The 16,513-nt window shown below is 51.4% G+C and overlaps 1 protein-coding gene across 1 annotated transcript in view; it reads right to left on the reverse strand.

The window, feature by feature from the left end:
- Positions 1-2,956: 2,956 nt before the first annotated feature.
- The window catches only part of TXNDC11 (thioredoxin domain containing 11), a 52,872-nt gene continuing 39,315 nt past the window's right edge, over positions 2,957-16,513 (reverse strand). The window contains exons 8-12 of the mRNA XM_056866362.1: positions 14,816-15,608; positions 11,844-11,992; positions 9,416-9,522; positions 6,173-6,253; positions 2,957-3,515 (exon numbers count right to left, since the gene is read on the reverse strand). Of these exons, the coding sequence (XP_056722340.1) occupies positions 2,957-3,515; positions 6,173-6,253; positions 9,416-9,522; positions 11,844-11,992; positions 14,816-15,608 (1,689 nt within the window). The remainder of the gene's footprint in view (positions 3,516-6,172; positions 6,254-9,415; positions 9,523-11,843; positions 11,993-14,815; positions 15,609-16,513) is intronic.

The raw sequence follows: 16,513 nt of genomic DNA on the forward strand, positions 1-16,513 counted from the left end.
ACGATGAAAGCCACTTTGGGGAGAAAGGCTGGGTGGGGGGGCAAAGTACAATTACCTACACCAGGGAAGGGGAGAGGGAGAGAAGAGGCCTGGATTTGGAAGGGGCCTTCTAGACAAAGCCAACCTTCCTTGCCAGAAGTCTAAAAGTAGGACTTTCCTGACAGAGAGCTGTCCAGCATCTGTGCTCAGAGCAAGGGTCACTGGGGGTGTGGGGGGAGGCAGTTGTGAATTTCCTGCATTGTGCACGAGAAGAAGAGTTAGTTTTTATATGCCGACTTTCTCTGCCACTTCAGGAAGAATCAAACCGGCTTACAATTGCCTTCCCTTCCCCTCCCCACAACAGACACCCTGGGAGGTAGGTGGGGCTGAGAGAGCTCTTAATAGAACTGTGACTAACACAAGGTCACCCAGCTGGCTTCATGTGTGGGAGTGGGGAAACCAACCTGGTTCACCAGATTAGTGTCGGCAGCTCACGTGGAGGAGGGGGGAATCAAACCTGGTTCTCCAGATAAGACTCCACCGCTCCAAACCACTGCTCTTAACCACTACACCACGCTGGCTAGATGACCCTTTAGGTCCCTTCCAGCTGTTTTTATCTGCTTTAAAACCACGTGCGCTGTGACCCCTCCCCTGCTAACTGGCTCCTTTGCTGACATGCTCCCCGTTTTGGGAACTTTTCTGCTGTTCAGCTGACATCCCTCCAGACTTCCCTTGTCTGAAGCAGCAGCGAGTGAGGGTAGGAAGCGGTCCCGCTCTCCAGCAACAGCTCCTCTACCTTTCTTGCCCGCAAAGCTGGCTCTCCCTTCTTGGGCCAACTCTCCCCCTCCCCCAAAGTTATATTTGTGCCCTTCTCACCTGCAACAGGCCCGTGGTGGTTTTTAGCAGCCTTGTCCCATTAGTGAGAACAGTGGTCCCACACCCAGGGCCCCATAAAAGCTGTCCACAGGCATCTGCCAGGTGGGCTGGGTGACAAATGGGCATGGGAGAGCAGGGCCCAAATTTAAGATGGTGCAAGAAATGCCAAGACCTCCCACTAATTCAACCCAGGGAATTAAATTAATTAATCAGATTAAATCAAGAGTTTCCCTCTAGACATTAGGAAGAATTTTCTAACAGAGCGGTTCCTCAGTGGAACAGGCTTCCTCGGGAGGTGGTGAGCTCTTCTTCCCTGGAGGTTTTGAAGCAGAGGCTTGATAGCCATCTGTCAGCAATGCTGATTCTATGACAGGCAGATGATGAGAGGGAGGGCATCTTGGCCATCTTCTGGGCGTGGAGTAGGGGGTCACTGGGGGAGGTAGTTGTGAATGTCCTGCACTATGCAGGGGGTTGGACTAGATGACCCTGGTGTTCCCTTCCAACTCTATGATTCTCTTCCAAAATCATGTTGGGGTGAAAAGAGATTGAGGCAACGGGTACCTTCAGACATTGCTGAGGGTCCTCTTCCCAGGGAGAGCGTTCTGCCCACCCAGATAAACACCTTGTTGGGGCATCCAGCCCAGCACGCATGCTCTCGCATGTCTTTGGCCGTCCAATGGTTGGGAGGGGGGCTGTCCCCTTCCAGTGGTGCTGAGGATATCTGGAAGGCTGCGAAGGGCCCCCTCCAGCAAAAGCAGGTGACCACCGAAAGCCGCCAGGCCTCTTAGCTCCAGAATCATAGAATTGGAAGGGACTGCCAGAGACATTAGTTCATTTTGATGCTTGGACATGTTCTCCACATCCCCTGGGCCTGTTATCTAAGGGTAATCTTCCTTCCTATCTGGATTCTCTGGTTAGTCCAAAGTTATGTAGAATCGTTATGCATTCAAGATTTAATTGCCCTTTTTCAATGGTTTTGCTGGGCTGTCTGCTAAAGACCCCTTTTTCAGACCGGCTGTGTCCCTGCCCTCTTCAGTCAGTGGACTCCTTGGTACATATGTCATTAAAGGTTTTTGATTGACATATCCTTTTGCATTGACTTACGTGTCCCAAATTAGGCTAAAATGACGTATACCAGTTTTAACAGATGGTCCACGTTTTCTCGAGCAACTTTGGAGCAAAAGGTTCAGTTTCTCTTAGAGGATTCTGACTCAGCGTACTTATTTTGTTGCACGTTTTTGGGAGGCTGCAGAGAAGAGTTGAAGGGAGGTGTTTTTAGAAATGGGTCTTATTTAAGTTTTATGGTTTTATTGTTCAAGACCTTGGTCTAAGAATGGGGAAAAGATAGCGTTCACATGGTCATCTAGTCCAACCCCCTGCACAATGCAGGAAATTCACAACTACCTCCCTCTCACACCCCCAGTAACCCCTCCTCCATGGCCAGAAGATGGCCAAGATGACCCTTTCAAAGGTGAGGCCTAGTTTACATCCAGCAGTGCTTCGCGTAGGATGGGACGGCGCTTAGTGAAAGAAGCAGGGCCAACACTTGGGAAAGGAGGGGAGGAACCACCCTTTTAATTTTCTCCCCCTCCCCCGTTCAATCGTAGCAAACAGAAGCACACGCTTAAGGTGGACTCTCTGCTCTGTAAACAAAAGTGTCAAAGGTGACCACCGATTTAGACATTTCCAAGAAAGCATAATTTAAGGTTTTTTTTTAAGCTGATGCAGCCCAAAAAGTGGTCCTGACTGGGGCGGGGGGGAATGTCACACAGCCAGGCTTCCCTACCCGGCTAACGTTTTCGTTTAGGTGACATCAGTAGAAAAAACCTATCAAATTAGTGCAATAAGAAAGTGCAAAGGACAGCTTGTGGATCTAGGTCAACCTTGCGGGCCGCAACGCTGGATCGGGTTAATTCAAACTTGTTATAAAAATAGTCATCTGATTTCTCTTCCCCTAACACCTTTTGTAGTCCATCAAAAAAAAAAGTCTTTACAATGAAATTTCAATAAAATTTGCATAAAGATCTTCCCCATCGAGAGTCACTTGATTTTTTTCTTTTTTTTATGGCGTGTTTCCCACCCGCCCCTCCATTTACGTGGGTTACTCTGTCCAGTTCTCTTTGCTGTGCTCCGAAGCAATTCTGGTCTCCAGGGGGGCGTTCTCATTCTTTTCCCCGGCCGGCACGACCAGGCCAGCCTCCTCCTGGGCGAGCCCCGACTCCAGCTCCGCCCCCCGCTTCCTCTCCACCGACGCCAGCAGGACTTTGAGTAGCGTGTTCTCGGCCAGCAGGGTCTGGGAGGCCTGGGCCAGTTCCTGCAGCTTGCCAGCCACTTCCGCCAGCTCCCTGGCCTTCTGGTTGTAGAGGGTCTGCAGGGCGCCCTGCTGCTTCTGCAAGGCCTGGCTCTCCCGCTGCAGCCTCTGCTCCTCTTTCCTGGCCTCCGAAAGCTGGGCCCTGAGCAGCGCCTGCGCCTCCCGCAGCGCCCGGGCCTCCACTCGCAGCTGCTGGATCTCCCTTTCCAGGAGGGAGAGGCGGCCTTGCAGGAGGTCGGGCTGGGAGCCGGCCCCAGGGGGCGGGGGGCTCGTGTGGCGGAGGAGGAATCTGAGCAGGTTGGGAAGGGTGACTGGGAAGTCCTCGGGAAACTTCACACTTTGCTCCTTCCTACAAAAAAAACCCAGAAGGGGATGAGAACGTTTCCCCAAACAACGTGTCCCTCGCTCTCCAGCGGTGAGGTCCGTGGGTCATAGGCTTTTCCAGAAAACTCAAATCCCCATAGCCTGCCCACGCGTGCCTATTTGTCTGACTCTGCAGCACACTGAAAGTGAACAAAACGAGAACTTCCAGCCCACAAACACCTTCGTTGATCGCTTGGAGGTGACCAGGGGCGACTGGGCACGTTGTCCGGCTGATAGACAATTTCAAAACTAAGCTGTCAGCTCCTCTGCACAAAGCTGAGAGACAGTGTGGTAGAAGAAGTGGAGTTGGTTTTTATATGCCGACTTTCTCCACCACTTAAGGAAGAATCAAACTGGCTTACAATCACCTTCCCTTCCCCTCCCCACAACAGACACCCTGTGAAGGAGGTGGGGCTGAGAGAGTGTGACTAGCCCGAGGTCACCCAACTGGCTTCATGTGGAGGAGTGGGGAAAACAACCCAGTTCACCAGATTAGCATTTGCCGCTCGTGGAGGAGTGGGGAAACCAAGCCGGTTCTCCAGATTAGAGTCCACCATGCTTAACCACGACACCACTCCGGCTCTCTGGTGTAGTGGTTAAAGTGTCAGACTGGTTTAGGAAACCCAGGTTTGAATTCCTCTGTGCCACGGAAACTCACTGGGAGACCTTGGCAGAAAAAAAAGATGCCAGTTGGCTGGTGACAAGCTTTATTGTCATGTACAGCCCCTCCCTGATTCGCTGTTTAAGCGTCATCAGGGGGGGTCAGATTTCTTTGACCCCCTGATGACACTTAAAACAGCCAAACATGGAGGGACTGTATATGACAATAGAGCTTGTCACCAGCCAACTGGAATCTTTTCCCTTCTGCAGACACGTTGCTTGGTGCAGCCCTAATTTCCTTCTCTGTGGGAGACCTTGGGCCAGTTGTCCACACCCACAGCCTACCCTACCTCACAGGGTCGTGAGAATAAAACAGAGGAGGGGGGGGAGTGATGTAAGCTGCTCTGGGTCTCCCATGAGGAAGACAAGCAGGGTATAATGAATGAATAAGGGCCAAACAAACCTACAGTCACCGAATCAAACTCCTGCAGAATTTAGTGCCAGGAGAGATTTGGGGTTTGCTGTTTTATTTTGGGTTTTTTAACTGAAAATGGTTTTAACTAGTATTGTAAGCTGCCTTGAACCCTAAGGAAAGGTGATATATAAATGTTTTCACACGTAGAAGAAGAAGAAGAAGAGTTGGTTTTTATATGCCGACTTTCTCTACCACTTAAGGAAGAATCAAACCAGCTTACAATCACCTTCCCCTCCCCACAACAGACACCCTGGGAAGGAGGTGGGGCTGAGAGAGCTGTGACTAGCCCAAGATCACCCAGCTGGCTTCGTGTGTAGGAGCGGGGAAACAAATCCAGTTCACTATATTAGCCTCCGCCGCTCATGTGGAGGAGTGGGGAACTCAAACCCGGTTCTCCAGATCAGACTCCATCACTCCAAACCACCGCTCTTAACCACTACACCATGCCATCCCAGAAGCGAAACTGCAAGGAAGGATGGCAACGAGACAATGGGCGGAATCTCATTTGGGCCGCTGGTCCCCCATCCTGGCCTGGCTCAATCGCAGTGACGGAGAGCCCTGGGGATCCCAAGGCCCCCCTGGAGGCATCCTAGCTCCACTTTCCCCAGCAACCTATTTTCAGCTCTGGGGAGGCTCCCCACAGACCTGTCCTACCAACAGCTGTGTCTTCTCCTCCGAGGATGCGAGAGAGTGCCAGTGGGAAGGGGGCTGGATCCAGCCCTTTGTTTTCCTGACAGAGCCGACCCCGCCCACCCCAGGGCTGAGGGAAAACAGGAACCAGCACGTAAAACAGGAAAGGAAACAGCCGCCCTCCTGGGCACCTTGAGAGTTTGGGAACTGGACGGGCAACATCCCAGTGGCACTCCTGGGGAATATCTGTCAACTTGCAGTCATGACGCCGGCCAGAAAAGCCACCCAAAACACAAGGAAGGACAAGGGATGATAGGGGCCTGGAGACCTACGAGGAAAGGCTGAGGGCCGTAGGAATGTTTACTCTGGAGAAGAAGTTGAGGGGGGACACCAGAAAAGGTGTGGGTGGGTGCCGTGGCACCCATGATCACCATGTTGGGGATCCCTGCTTCAGACAGGATTGGTCTCTTGAAGTATTTGAAGGGCTGTCACTTAGAGGAGGGCAGGGAGCTGTTCCTGTTGGCAGCAGAGGACAGGACTCGCAATAATGGGTTTAAATTGTGGGAGGAAAGGTACCGGCTGGATATTAGGGGGAAAAAATTCAGTGAGAGTTGTTCCGACAGTGGAATCAGCTACCTAGGGAGGTGGTGAGCTCCCCCTCACTGGCAGTCTTGGACAATCACTTGTCAGGGATGCTCTAGGCTGATCCTGCATTGAGCAGGGGATTAGACTAGATGGCCTCTACGGACACCTTCCAACTCTACGATTCTAGGAATGGAGGCCCCATGGGTGAGCGTAAGCAGCGCTCTGCTGACAACTGGCGCAGGTCCTGCTTTAGTACGTGCCCAGGGAAAGCAGCTCCCCACTCAGTGACCCGCGGCATAATGTTTCCGAGACGCAGAACAAAACAGCCAGGCCACGGGAGATGCATTCCTTACCTCTGGAGAGGAAAAAACAGAATGTTCGGCAGGTGGTCCGTCATGAATTCCCAGGGAAGGTCATTCTGAGAAACATCAACCCTAGCGAGAGAACAGCAACAACAAATCCATGGATTATTTTTTAAAAATAAAAATAACGGCCAGCAAGGGGGATGGAATTCCCCTCTGTTCTCCTTTGACCCCCTCCCCCCCAAATGGGATCTGAAGGGAGCCAGGGAGCCAGCAGGGTCCTACCCTGGCCACACCTGCACACTGTTGCATGTCACTGGGCTGGTCATAGAATTATAGAGATGGAAGGGGACCACCAGGGTTATCTAGTCCAACCCCCTGCACATTGCGGGAAATTCACAACTACCTCCCCCCCTACACCCCCAGTGACCCCCTACTCCATGCCCAGAAGATGGCCAAGATGTCCTCCCTCTCATGATCTGCCTAAGCATTGATGACCTAAGCATCTAACCTCTTCTAAAAAACCTCCAGGGAAGGAGAGCTCCCCACCTCCCGAGGAAGCCTGTTCCACTGAGGAACCGGTCTGACTGTTAGGAAGTTCATCCTAATGTGTAGATGGTCCTAATACAAAGTGTTACACGGACTGCGTTCTTGTCTGCATCTGGAAAACAAGTCGGCAAATGATAAGCGCTTGAGCAAATGTGTCTCTCTCAGCTGCCTCCCCCAGTGAAGACCCCCGCTCCCCCCACCACCACAGCGTATCAGAGATGCTTTTGAAGCATTTGACTATAATTGTGGAGTATTTCAACAGAAACGGAACCCGAAATACAGATGTTGTTCGTATCATGGGCCGTCTTGCTGTATGATGATTCCAAGTCTTGTTTTGCAGGTCCAACAACCAGGACACAATCCTCACCCCTCCCCACCCCGTGAACTAAAGTTAGAGGTATATTTCACAACTTAAAAGTTGCCCCTGAGGAGGTGAGGGAATAAGAGGCCACATTCTCTCAAAGCGCCCCCGTTTCTGCAGAGGTCCAAGTCCTGACCGAAAGGTGGCACAATTCACTGGAGGGCAAAGAGAATTCTGCTGCATCTCTGCATGGTTATAATTAGGTCATTCTATGAACCCCAAGGCAGAGGGACTCACTGGAAGCACTCCCAGGGCAGCGACTCACACAGAGACATAGCAAATACTTCAGCACTCATCCGAGGCTTTAGCTCTTCATTCATTTTTCAGGGCACATGTCGGAGGTCTAAAATCATGCCAAGCCCCAGATTTGCACTGAAGGGACTGATCAGCACAAGCAGGACAACTCTTGGGTAGGCAGATGATTCAGCACTGCAGGAAGCCCGAAAGATATATATAAAACAGCTGCTTGGAAAATGCTGAAGAAGAGACGCAGGACGCAGCTGCTTCGAGAACAAAGGGGGAGAGGGCGACCACGACGGCCCAGGAGGAACACGGTGGCTTTTAAGCGAGCAAAAACAGTTTATCTTGGAAAGAGGAGAGAGTGTGGAGACTCTGCTCCAGCGAGAAGAGAAGGCTGATCATGCGCTTAATGAAGTGTCGAGCAGTTCCTCAAAGGGCAAGGCTTAAAATACACCACCGCCTCATCTGCCCATTGATCACCCTTGAGTCATGCGCAGCTGCTCAAGGAGACCGACGCCTCCCGGGGCCAGGGCTCAGGCCATGCCCACAAACGTGGGCAAGTCCCCGCCAGCCAGGAGCTCTGGCACTTCTCCACTCAGGGACCCATCAAGGGCCTTTAATATCAGGGCGATTGTATGAATTCATGAGGTAGATTATACGGGGGGGGGGGTGTTCTGAAACCCCCGGAGAGTGCAGGCAGCAGGACATGGCATCAGGTTTAAAGTCCCCCATGTAAAGTTTACATAGTAGAGGCACACGGCAGGAAAGGCGGGATGGTATAGTCCGATCTCAGAAGCTAAGCAGGGTTGGTTCTTGGATGGGAGACCCCCAAAGAAGGCTCCACAGAGGAAGGCAATGGCAAACTACCCCTGCTCCTCACTTGTCTTGAAAGCCCCTTGCTGGGGTCACCATAAGTTGGAAGCTAAGCAGGGTCAGTGCTTGGATGGGAGACCACCAAGGGAAGCTCTGCAGAGGAAGGCAATGGCAAACCCCCTCCGCTTCTCCTTTTCCTTGAAAGTCCCTTGCTGGGGTCATCAAAAGTTGGAAGCTAAGTAAGTGAAATATGAACAGCCAGTGGTGATGCAGCGGGGGGAAAAGCTAATGCAATCTTGGGATGCATCAACAGAGGCATAACATCCAAATCACAAGATGTCATAGTGGTTTGAGAAGTGGTTTGGAGCGGTGGACTCTGATCTGGAGAACCGGGTTTGATTCCCCACTCCTACCCATGAAGCCAGCTGGGTGAACTTGGGCTAGTCACAGCTCCCTCTCAGCCCCACCTACCTCCCAGGGTGCCTGTTGTGGGGAGGGGAATGGAAGGTGATTGTAAGCCGGTTTGGGTCTCCTTTAAGTGGTAGAGAAAGTCGGCATATAAAAACCAACTCTTCTTCTTCTTCCACTATATGCTGCATTCGTCAAGCCACACCTGGAGTTATCGTGTGCAGTTCTGGAGGCCTCACTTCAAAAAGCATGTGGACAGAACCGAGTGGGTGCAGAGGAGAGTGAAGAGGATGACCAGGGGCCTGGAGACCCAGCCCTACGAGGAAAGGCTGAGGGACTTGGGAATGTTCCGTCTGGAGAAGAGGAGGTTGAGGGGGGGACAGATTGCTCTCTTGAGGTATTTGAAGAGCTGTCACTTAGAGGAGGGCAGGGAGCTGTTCCTGTTGGCAGCGATGGGCAGGACTCACAATGATGGGTTTAAATTGCAAGTGGAGAGGTACCGGCTCAATATTAGGGAAATTGTTTTTACAGTAAGAGTTGTTTGACAGTGGAATCAGCTACCTAGGGAGGTGGTGAGCTCCCCCTCACTGGCTATCTTTAAGCAAAGGCTGAACAAACACTTTTCAGGGATGCTCTAGGCTGATCCTGCATTAAGCAGGGGGTTAGGCTAGATGGCCTCTGTGACACCTTCCAACTCTACAATTGTATTCTCCGGATTGTATACGGACTCTGGCTTTGGGGAGAGCACCTGCCTAAACAGAACACAACTCCTGGGCATGAGGAGCTAGGGCTTCGCCTGGCAGAATCCATTAAGCTCCTCTCCTTAATAACCACGGGCACAGGGAACCCATCGGGCACACAGGGGTAGGCAGGCTTAGACCCAAGGTGTCCACAAAATCTGCAAGGACACAGCCCCTTCCTACCTTGCCACAATGAAATTATTGGGCAGGATCCGAGCAAGCTGGATGAAGACGTGGTTGAGAGCCGCACAGAAACCGCACCACGGAGCGTAATACAGCAGCAAGACATCCTGGGAGAGGGGAGAAAAGGCCAGTGAGAGGGACGTGAAGGGTGAGTCAGATAGCCACCATCAAAGCAGAAGAAGAGTTGGTTTTTATATGCCAAATTTCTCTACCACTTAAGGGAGAATCAAACCGGCTTAACAATCACCTTCCCTTCCCCACAACAGACACCCTGTGAGGTAGGTGAGGCTGAGAGAGCTCTAAAAGAGCTGTGACTAGCCCAAGGCCACCCAGTTGGCTTCATGTGGAGGAGTGGGGAAACAAATCCAGTTCACCAGATTAGCCTCCGCCGCTCACATGGAGGAGAATCAAACCCAGTTGTTCAGGTCAGACTCCACCGCTCCACACCACCGCTCTTAACCGCTACCACGGGTCCTCCCACCTTCCCACATGCTAGATTCAAAGTAGCGGGCCCCCTTCACTGGCCTCCCCCAGGCTCTATACCTGACACAACAGAGGAGGGGTGGAGGCCCTGCTTCATTGTTCAAGCATAAAGACAATCTGATCTTTTAATTGGTTCTTGTAGGTTATCCGGGCTGTGTGACCGTGGTCTTGGAATTTTCTTTCCTGACGTTTCGCCAGCAACTGTGGCAGGCATCTTCAGAGGATTAACACTGAAGGACAGTGTCTCTCAGTGTCACGTGTGTAGGAAGAGTAATATATAGTCAGAAAGGGGTTGGGTTTGAGCTGAGTACTGTCCTGCAAAAGTAATGTGCTAATCATTGTCCTGTAAGTATCAAGATAATGTGCTAATGAGGGTATGGTATGTTAATATGGAACCATTGTATCTTGAAGTGATCTGTTAATGTGTGTAATCCCAGGCTAATCTGCATGGCTATTGTTGACTGTTGCCTTTGTTAGTCTGGAGGTTTTCAGAACAGGAAGCCAAGCCTTATTCATTCTTAAACTCTCCTCTTTTCTGTTAAAGTTGTGCTGATGTTTATGAATTTCAATGGCTTCTCTGTGCAATCTGACAAAATAGTTGGTAGAATTGTCCAGTCTTTCAGTGTCTTGGACACAGGGTCTTATTCCAAGATACGTGTTCGTATCTCTTCTCCTCGCAGACAAGACACACAGCGAATCCCGTGACTCGAGGGCCAGCCTCGGTCAGTTACAACTGAAGCACGCTCTGGTGAGAAGCAGCCACACAAGGAGGGAGAAGACCACCCCTGAGGTGAGGGAAACAACTCCGGCTTCAGACCCCCTGAGGAATTATTCCATACTGTCCTACGCTTGAATCCAAACCTGTCCTCGAGAGCCAGTGTGGTGTAATAGTGTTGGGCTGGGCTCTGAGAGACCCGGGTTCAGATCCTCGCTGGGTGACCTTGGGCCAGACACACCCTCTCGCAGCCTAACCAACCTCACGGGGTTGTTGTGAGGATAAACACAAGAAGAGGAAAATGCTAATTTGGGACCCCACTGGGGAGAAAAGTGCGGTATAAATGAAGAAGAGGAGTTGGTTTTTATGCACCGACTGTCTCTACCACTTAAGGGAGACTCAAAGCAGCTTACAATCTCCTTCCCCTCCCCTCCCCACAACAGACACTCTGTCGGGTAGGTGAGGCTGAGAGAGCTGTGACTAGCCCAAGGTCACCCAGCTGGCTTCATGTGGAGGAGTGGGGAAACCAACCTGGTTCACCAGATTAGTGTCCGCCGCTAATGCAGAGGTGGGGAATTAAACCTGCTTCTGCAGATTAAATGAAGCAAATGAGGAGCTCATTGTGGCAAATATTTTATCTTCAACCTCACAACAGCCCTGTAAAGTAGGCAGAGAAAGAGAGGGAGAGAGGCTCATCCCAAGGTCACAAGTGAGCTTCTTAACTCTGTGGATTTGAACCCAGAACCCCCTTAGACAAGTCCAACACTTTTCCCTTCATGGCACAATCTCTCTATTCCAACATGTCGCCATTGAAGGGTTACCTCTCGAGAGCAGAAAGACCACAGGCAGATGGCCTACCTCTTTAGGTGTGGCTGTCAGTGTGGTGTAGTGGTTAAGAGCGGTGGTTTGGAGTGGTGGACTCTAATCTGGAGAACCCCCGCTTCTCCACATGAGTGGCAGAAGCTAATCTGGTGAAGCGGGTTGGTTTTCCCGCTCCTCCACACAAAGCCAGCTGGGTGATCTTGGGCTAGTCACAGCTCTCTCAGCCCCAACTAACTCCCAGGGTGTCTATTATGGGGAGGGGAAGGGAAGGTGATTGTAGGCCAGTTTGGTTCTTCCTTAAGTGGTAGAGAAAGTCGGCATATAAAAACCAATTCTCCTTTTCTTTCTTCTACTGGCCTCACCAGAGGCAGCCCGACAAAGTGCACTGAGCGCCCACCACCCTCTCACCTTGTCACTCCTCAGCACCACCTCCTGGAAAGTGTCTGTGGCAACTTCTCTGATTCTGTGCTGAGCGCCGGAGTGGGCCGGCCGCGTATGACCCACCAGGCACCTTTTCAGCGGGCTGTACACAACACTGTAGTTCCGAATAAAAGTTTCTAAAAAAGAGGAGGTCAATGTTCAGAAGGTTATTTTAACTTTGTGAGCTGGGCTGGGACATCACAAAAGCAAACGTCCAGTCTGACAAGCCGCTCTACAAGAGAACTTCAGCAGGGCTGGGCATCAGTGGATGTTTTGGGAGATCATAGAACACGAGAAAGGGACTTTTTCTGCCTCTTGTTTTCACAGCTCTTGGACACACGGATCTGCCTTCTGCTGAATCAGACCCTTGGCCCATCTTGGCCGGTACTGTCTACTCAGACCGGCAGCGGCTCTCCAGGGTCTCAGGCAGGGGTCTTTCATGTCACCTCCTTGCCTGATCTCTTTAACTGGAGATGCCGGGGATCAAACCTGGGACCTTTTGACTGCCAAGCAGAGGCTCTTCCACTAAGCCAGCCCACCCCCCACTCACACTGAGCCACTCCCCTCTTAGCCCCAGCTGTCCTGGGATTCAAATCAGGTATTAGACCAATGGCTTATCACCCCCCAAAATTTCAGTGTTCGGTAAAAAAAAATAGAGCACACAGCCAAGTGTCTAGTTCTCAGTGTTATGCAGGAAAAAGCTGCCGTTGTTAAGGGTTCGGCGATCCCCCCACAGGCCTCATCCTGCCCCGTAACCTACAGAAGGCAGACCAATTTCCGCAACGTCAACTCCTACGAGCAGCGCTACTAAACTTGCTTGATTGGCCGAGGCTGGGGTTGGCGCAGCTCAAAAACTTGCAGTCATAGAATCACAGAGTAGGAAGGGACCACCAGGGTTATCTAGTCCAGCCCTCTGCACAATGCAGAAAATTCACAACTACCTCCCACTACATCCCCAGTGACCCCAACCCTCCCCCCGCCATGCAGGATCCCACAATCAAAGCGCTCCCGACAGATCGCCATCCAGCCTCTGCTTAAAGACCTCCAAAGACGGGGACTCCACCACCCTCTGAGGCAGGGCATTCTACCGTCGAGGGCCACGGTCCTGTGGAACCTTCTCCTGCATAAGCCGACTGGAGTGGAGGCGGCGTGCACAAGGGCCATGCTGCACATGGCGTGGCCTTTTCAAACAGGCTCTGTGGAGCACGGCAGGGTTGGCCCAAGGTCTGTGCTTCCCCTGGGGACCCTCAACTCTCTTCTTGTGTTCGCTTTAGTTCAGAACCGATACTCTACCTCAGGGGTCCCCCCAACCTTTTTGAGCTTGTGAGCACTTTGGGAATCTGGACACACAGACTGGTGGGCGCAGACCCAAAATGGCCAGAAAAAATGGCTGCCACAGGAGGCGGAGTCAGCAAAAAAAAAGGGCTGCCATGGCTTACCTTCAGTCACATAGTGAAGAAGAAAAAGAAGAGTTGGTTTTTACATGCCGACTTTCTCTACCACTTAAGGGAGACTCAAACCGGCTTACAATCCCCTTCCCCTCCCCACAACAGACTCCTTGTGAGGTAGGTGAAACTCAGAGAGCTCTAAGAGGACTGTGACTAGCCCAAGGGTTTCATGTAGAGGAGTGGGGAATCAAACCCGGTTCTCCAGGTCAGAGTCCACCGCTCCAAACCACCGCTCTTAACCACTACACTATGATGGCTCTATCATGATGTGGTGGCAGCTGCTGCCAAAGCTTCAAGAAATCTCCACAGCCAATCAAATCTCCAACGGCCAATCAGAAACCCTGCTGGCCCCATCTGGCCCCACCCATTTCCTAAAGCACTAGATGGGCACCAGGGAAGGTGTCAGCGGGCCCCATGTTGGGGACCCCTGTTCTGCCTTGTCTAAGTCTTTTTATAATATTAAGAAATTGGGAGAGGAGAGAAAGAAAGGTGATTGTATCTGAATAACCAGAGCAAACAGGGAATTGTGTCCAGTAAAGAGGCTGGCTCATGTCTGAACAAGCCCACAGAGTGGCAGACAGAAGCTGTTGGATGAACCATGCGCTCCCCCTCCCACTCTAGGCACACGGCTGCCAGCCGAAGCAGGTGAATCGGGCGGGTGCAGAGGACAGCGACGAGGATGATCAGGGGCCTGGACACCCAGCCCTACGGGGAAAGGCTGAGGGACTTGGGAATGTTCAGTCTGGAGAAGAGGAGGTCGAGGGGGGACAGGATTGCTCTCTTTTAAGTATTTGAAGGGCTGTCCTTTAGAGGAGGGCAGGGAGCTGTTCCTGTTGGCTGCAGAGGGCAGGACTCACAATAATGGGTATAAATCATGGGCAGAATATACTAGTTGGATATTAGGAATTTTTTTTTTTACAGTAAGAGTTTGACAGTGGAATTAGCAACCTAGGGAGGTGGTGAGCTCCCCTTCACTGGCAGTCTCGGACAAGCACTTGTCAGGGATGCTCTAGGCTGATCCTGCATTGAGCAGGCGGTTGGCTAGATGGCCTCTATGGACTCTTCCAACTCTTCCATTCTATGATTCTAACCCACCTCCCAGCCTTGGCCCCTTGCCAGCAGAACCCATGGGGTGGGGGAGGGGATGTGCTCTGGAGGAGGCTGGCCAGAGCACCCCACCCACCCACCCCGATCTCAGTAAAAGGTGCAGGATCCGCCTCTCCGGAGAGACATCTTTGGTTGCTGGGGGAAGAGGAGGAGGAAGCCGGCACATGGGTTTTATGGTCTGGTAGCTACTTCTGTGCTAACATTTTAATAGCGGTTTAGTTTTATGGGCCGCTGTAAGTGTTCCAAGCCACCTCAAGCACAGGAGAGGCAGGAGAAAAATATTTTTAAGTAACTTTTTTTTTTTAAATGGGCCATTTTTAATCAATAGCTCCTGCAAAACTAGCTACGGTTCTGACAACATCTTCTCCTCTGGACATATTCCCAGGGAAGAGAGCTGTTCCATACCTAGATGAGATCGGATCAGGGCCTGGCCCTGACCCAGGACATAGTGCGCCTCTTCCTTCAGGTCCACGATGACAGCAAACTCTTTCAGAGAGGCGACCTTCGGTGCCCCCAGCCTCTCCGCGTACATCCAAAAGAGATTCGAGTCCAGCAGGTAAAGGTTTAAGGTCTTGTTGGTCCGGCAACTCAATCCCGTGAGGTCCGAGCGGGGGACAGACCCGTCCAAGAGCAGACCATCTCTGACCTCAATGTGAGGTGTAGAGCGGGGGGGTTCCTCTGTCCACCTCTTCCCACGGGAAGAAAAGGCCATTTCCAGGGGCAGCAGAGGGGTACTGGGGGAGCCAAAGAGACCCAGAGTGCCCCTGGGCACCGTCCGGCAGCACGCCGTGTAGTAGCTGAATGGGCTGTAAAAACTCAGGAAGTTGCTGCACAAGGAGGCGCTCTTGGAGACGACCTGGAGGAAAGTCCGCTCCTTGAGGTAGAAAGAGTCCAGGGCCGCCTCAATCTCAAAGAAGCTGCAGTGGGGGCTGCCCAGGCGGCTTGGCTGGACCCCCACACTCTGGTTGACGCACAGCTCACACACGTTATGGGTCCGGGAGATGGCGGGCAGCTGAGGCGGAAGCAGCACTGTGTTGCAGCATGGGGACGGGGAGACAGGGAAGGGCTCAGCCAGTGGGAGGGGGATGGCGGTGGCCGACGTCTCTCCCCCTCCTCCTCCTCCCCACAAGTGGTCGGTGCCTGGCCCTCCAGGGCCACTTCTGTTGCAGCTGCTGTAGGCCAAAGCCAGGCTGGAAATCTGCAGAGGGAAGAAAAGGGCACAGCATGGGTCTCCTCCTCTTACTGGGCCGTAGCGATCCGCAAAGTTGGGAGAAACAAGCGAGCAACCGAGGGCAGGGGGTCGGAGGAAACTTCCCCCTTGTGGGGAATTCTTCCCATGTCTGCCTGTCTGTTCAAAAATTTAGCCAAGCAAAGACCTTTTAGCCAAGCAAAGGCCTTTTAGCCAAGCAAACAGACATTTTTACCAAACAAATGGAACAAATGTCTAAACAGCAAGAAAAGCAGATGAATCAGCTAACTGAGATGTTAGCTGAAAAACTGGACAATGTAACAAAAGAAGTGAAAGAGGTGAAGACTCAGGTTTCCTCATTGCAATCAGATATGAAGACAATGGATGCTTCAGTTAAGAAAATGACTGAAGAACATAAAGAAGTGAGGGAAAAAGTTGGAAGTCATGAAAAACAATTGGTAAAATGCAAACACAGGAAGAATCCACGAAAGAGCAACTTGCTATGATGGACCTGAAAGTTAGAGAATCTAATCTACGCCTGTGAAATTTACCTGAAGATTGTGGTGATACCAGAGAATCATTGGTGAAAACATTGGCTACCTTATTCCATATAGAAGAACACGATTTAGATCATTCGATTAACAAAATCTATAGGATGCCTCTGCCTCCTAAATTGAAGAGGGCAAAGGCAAGAGATGTTATGATATCTTTCTATGATGACAGGATGAAAGATATAATTATGCAACAACACTACAAAGATCCAATAGTCCTGGAAGGTAATGCACTAATACTTCTTAAGGACATACCAAGACATCTGATGACAAAAAGGAATATCTTCAAAGACTTTACAACATCTCTGAGGAAAAGTGGTATAGATGGCTGTTACCACAAGGACTTGCATTCACCTACAAGGA

The sequence above is a fragment of the Euleptes europaea genome, chromosome 21, assembly GCF_029931775.1.
Source record: "Euleptes europaea isolate rEulEur1 chromosome 21, rEulEur1.hap1, whole genome shotgun sequence".
NCBI classification, from domain to species: domain Eukaryota; kingdom Metazoa; phylum Chordata; class Lepidosauria; order Squamata; family Sphaerodactylidae; genus Euleptes; species Euleptes europaea.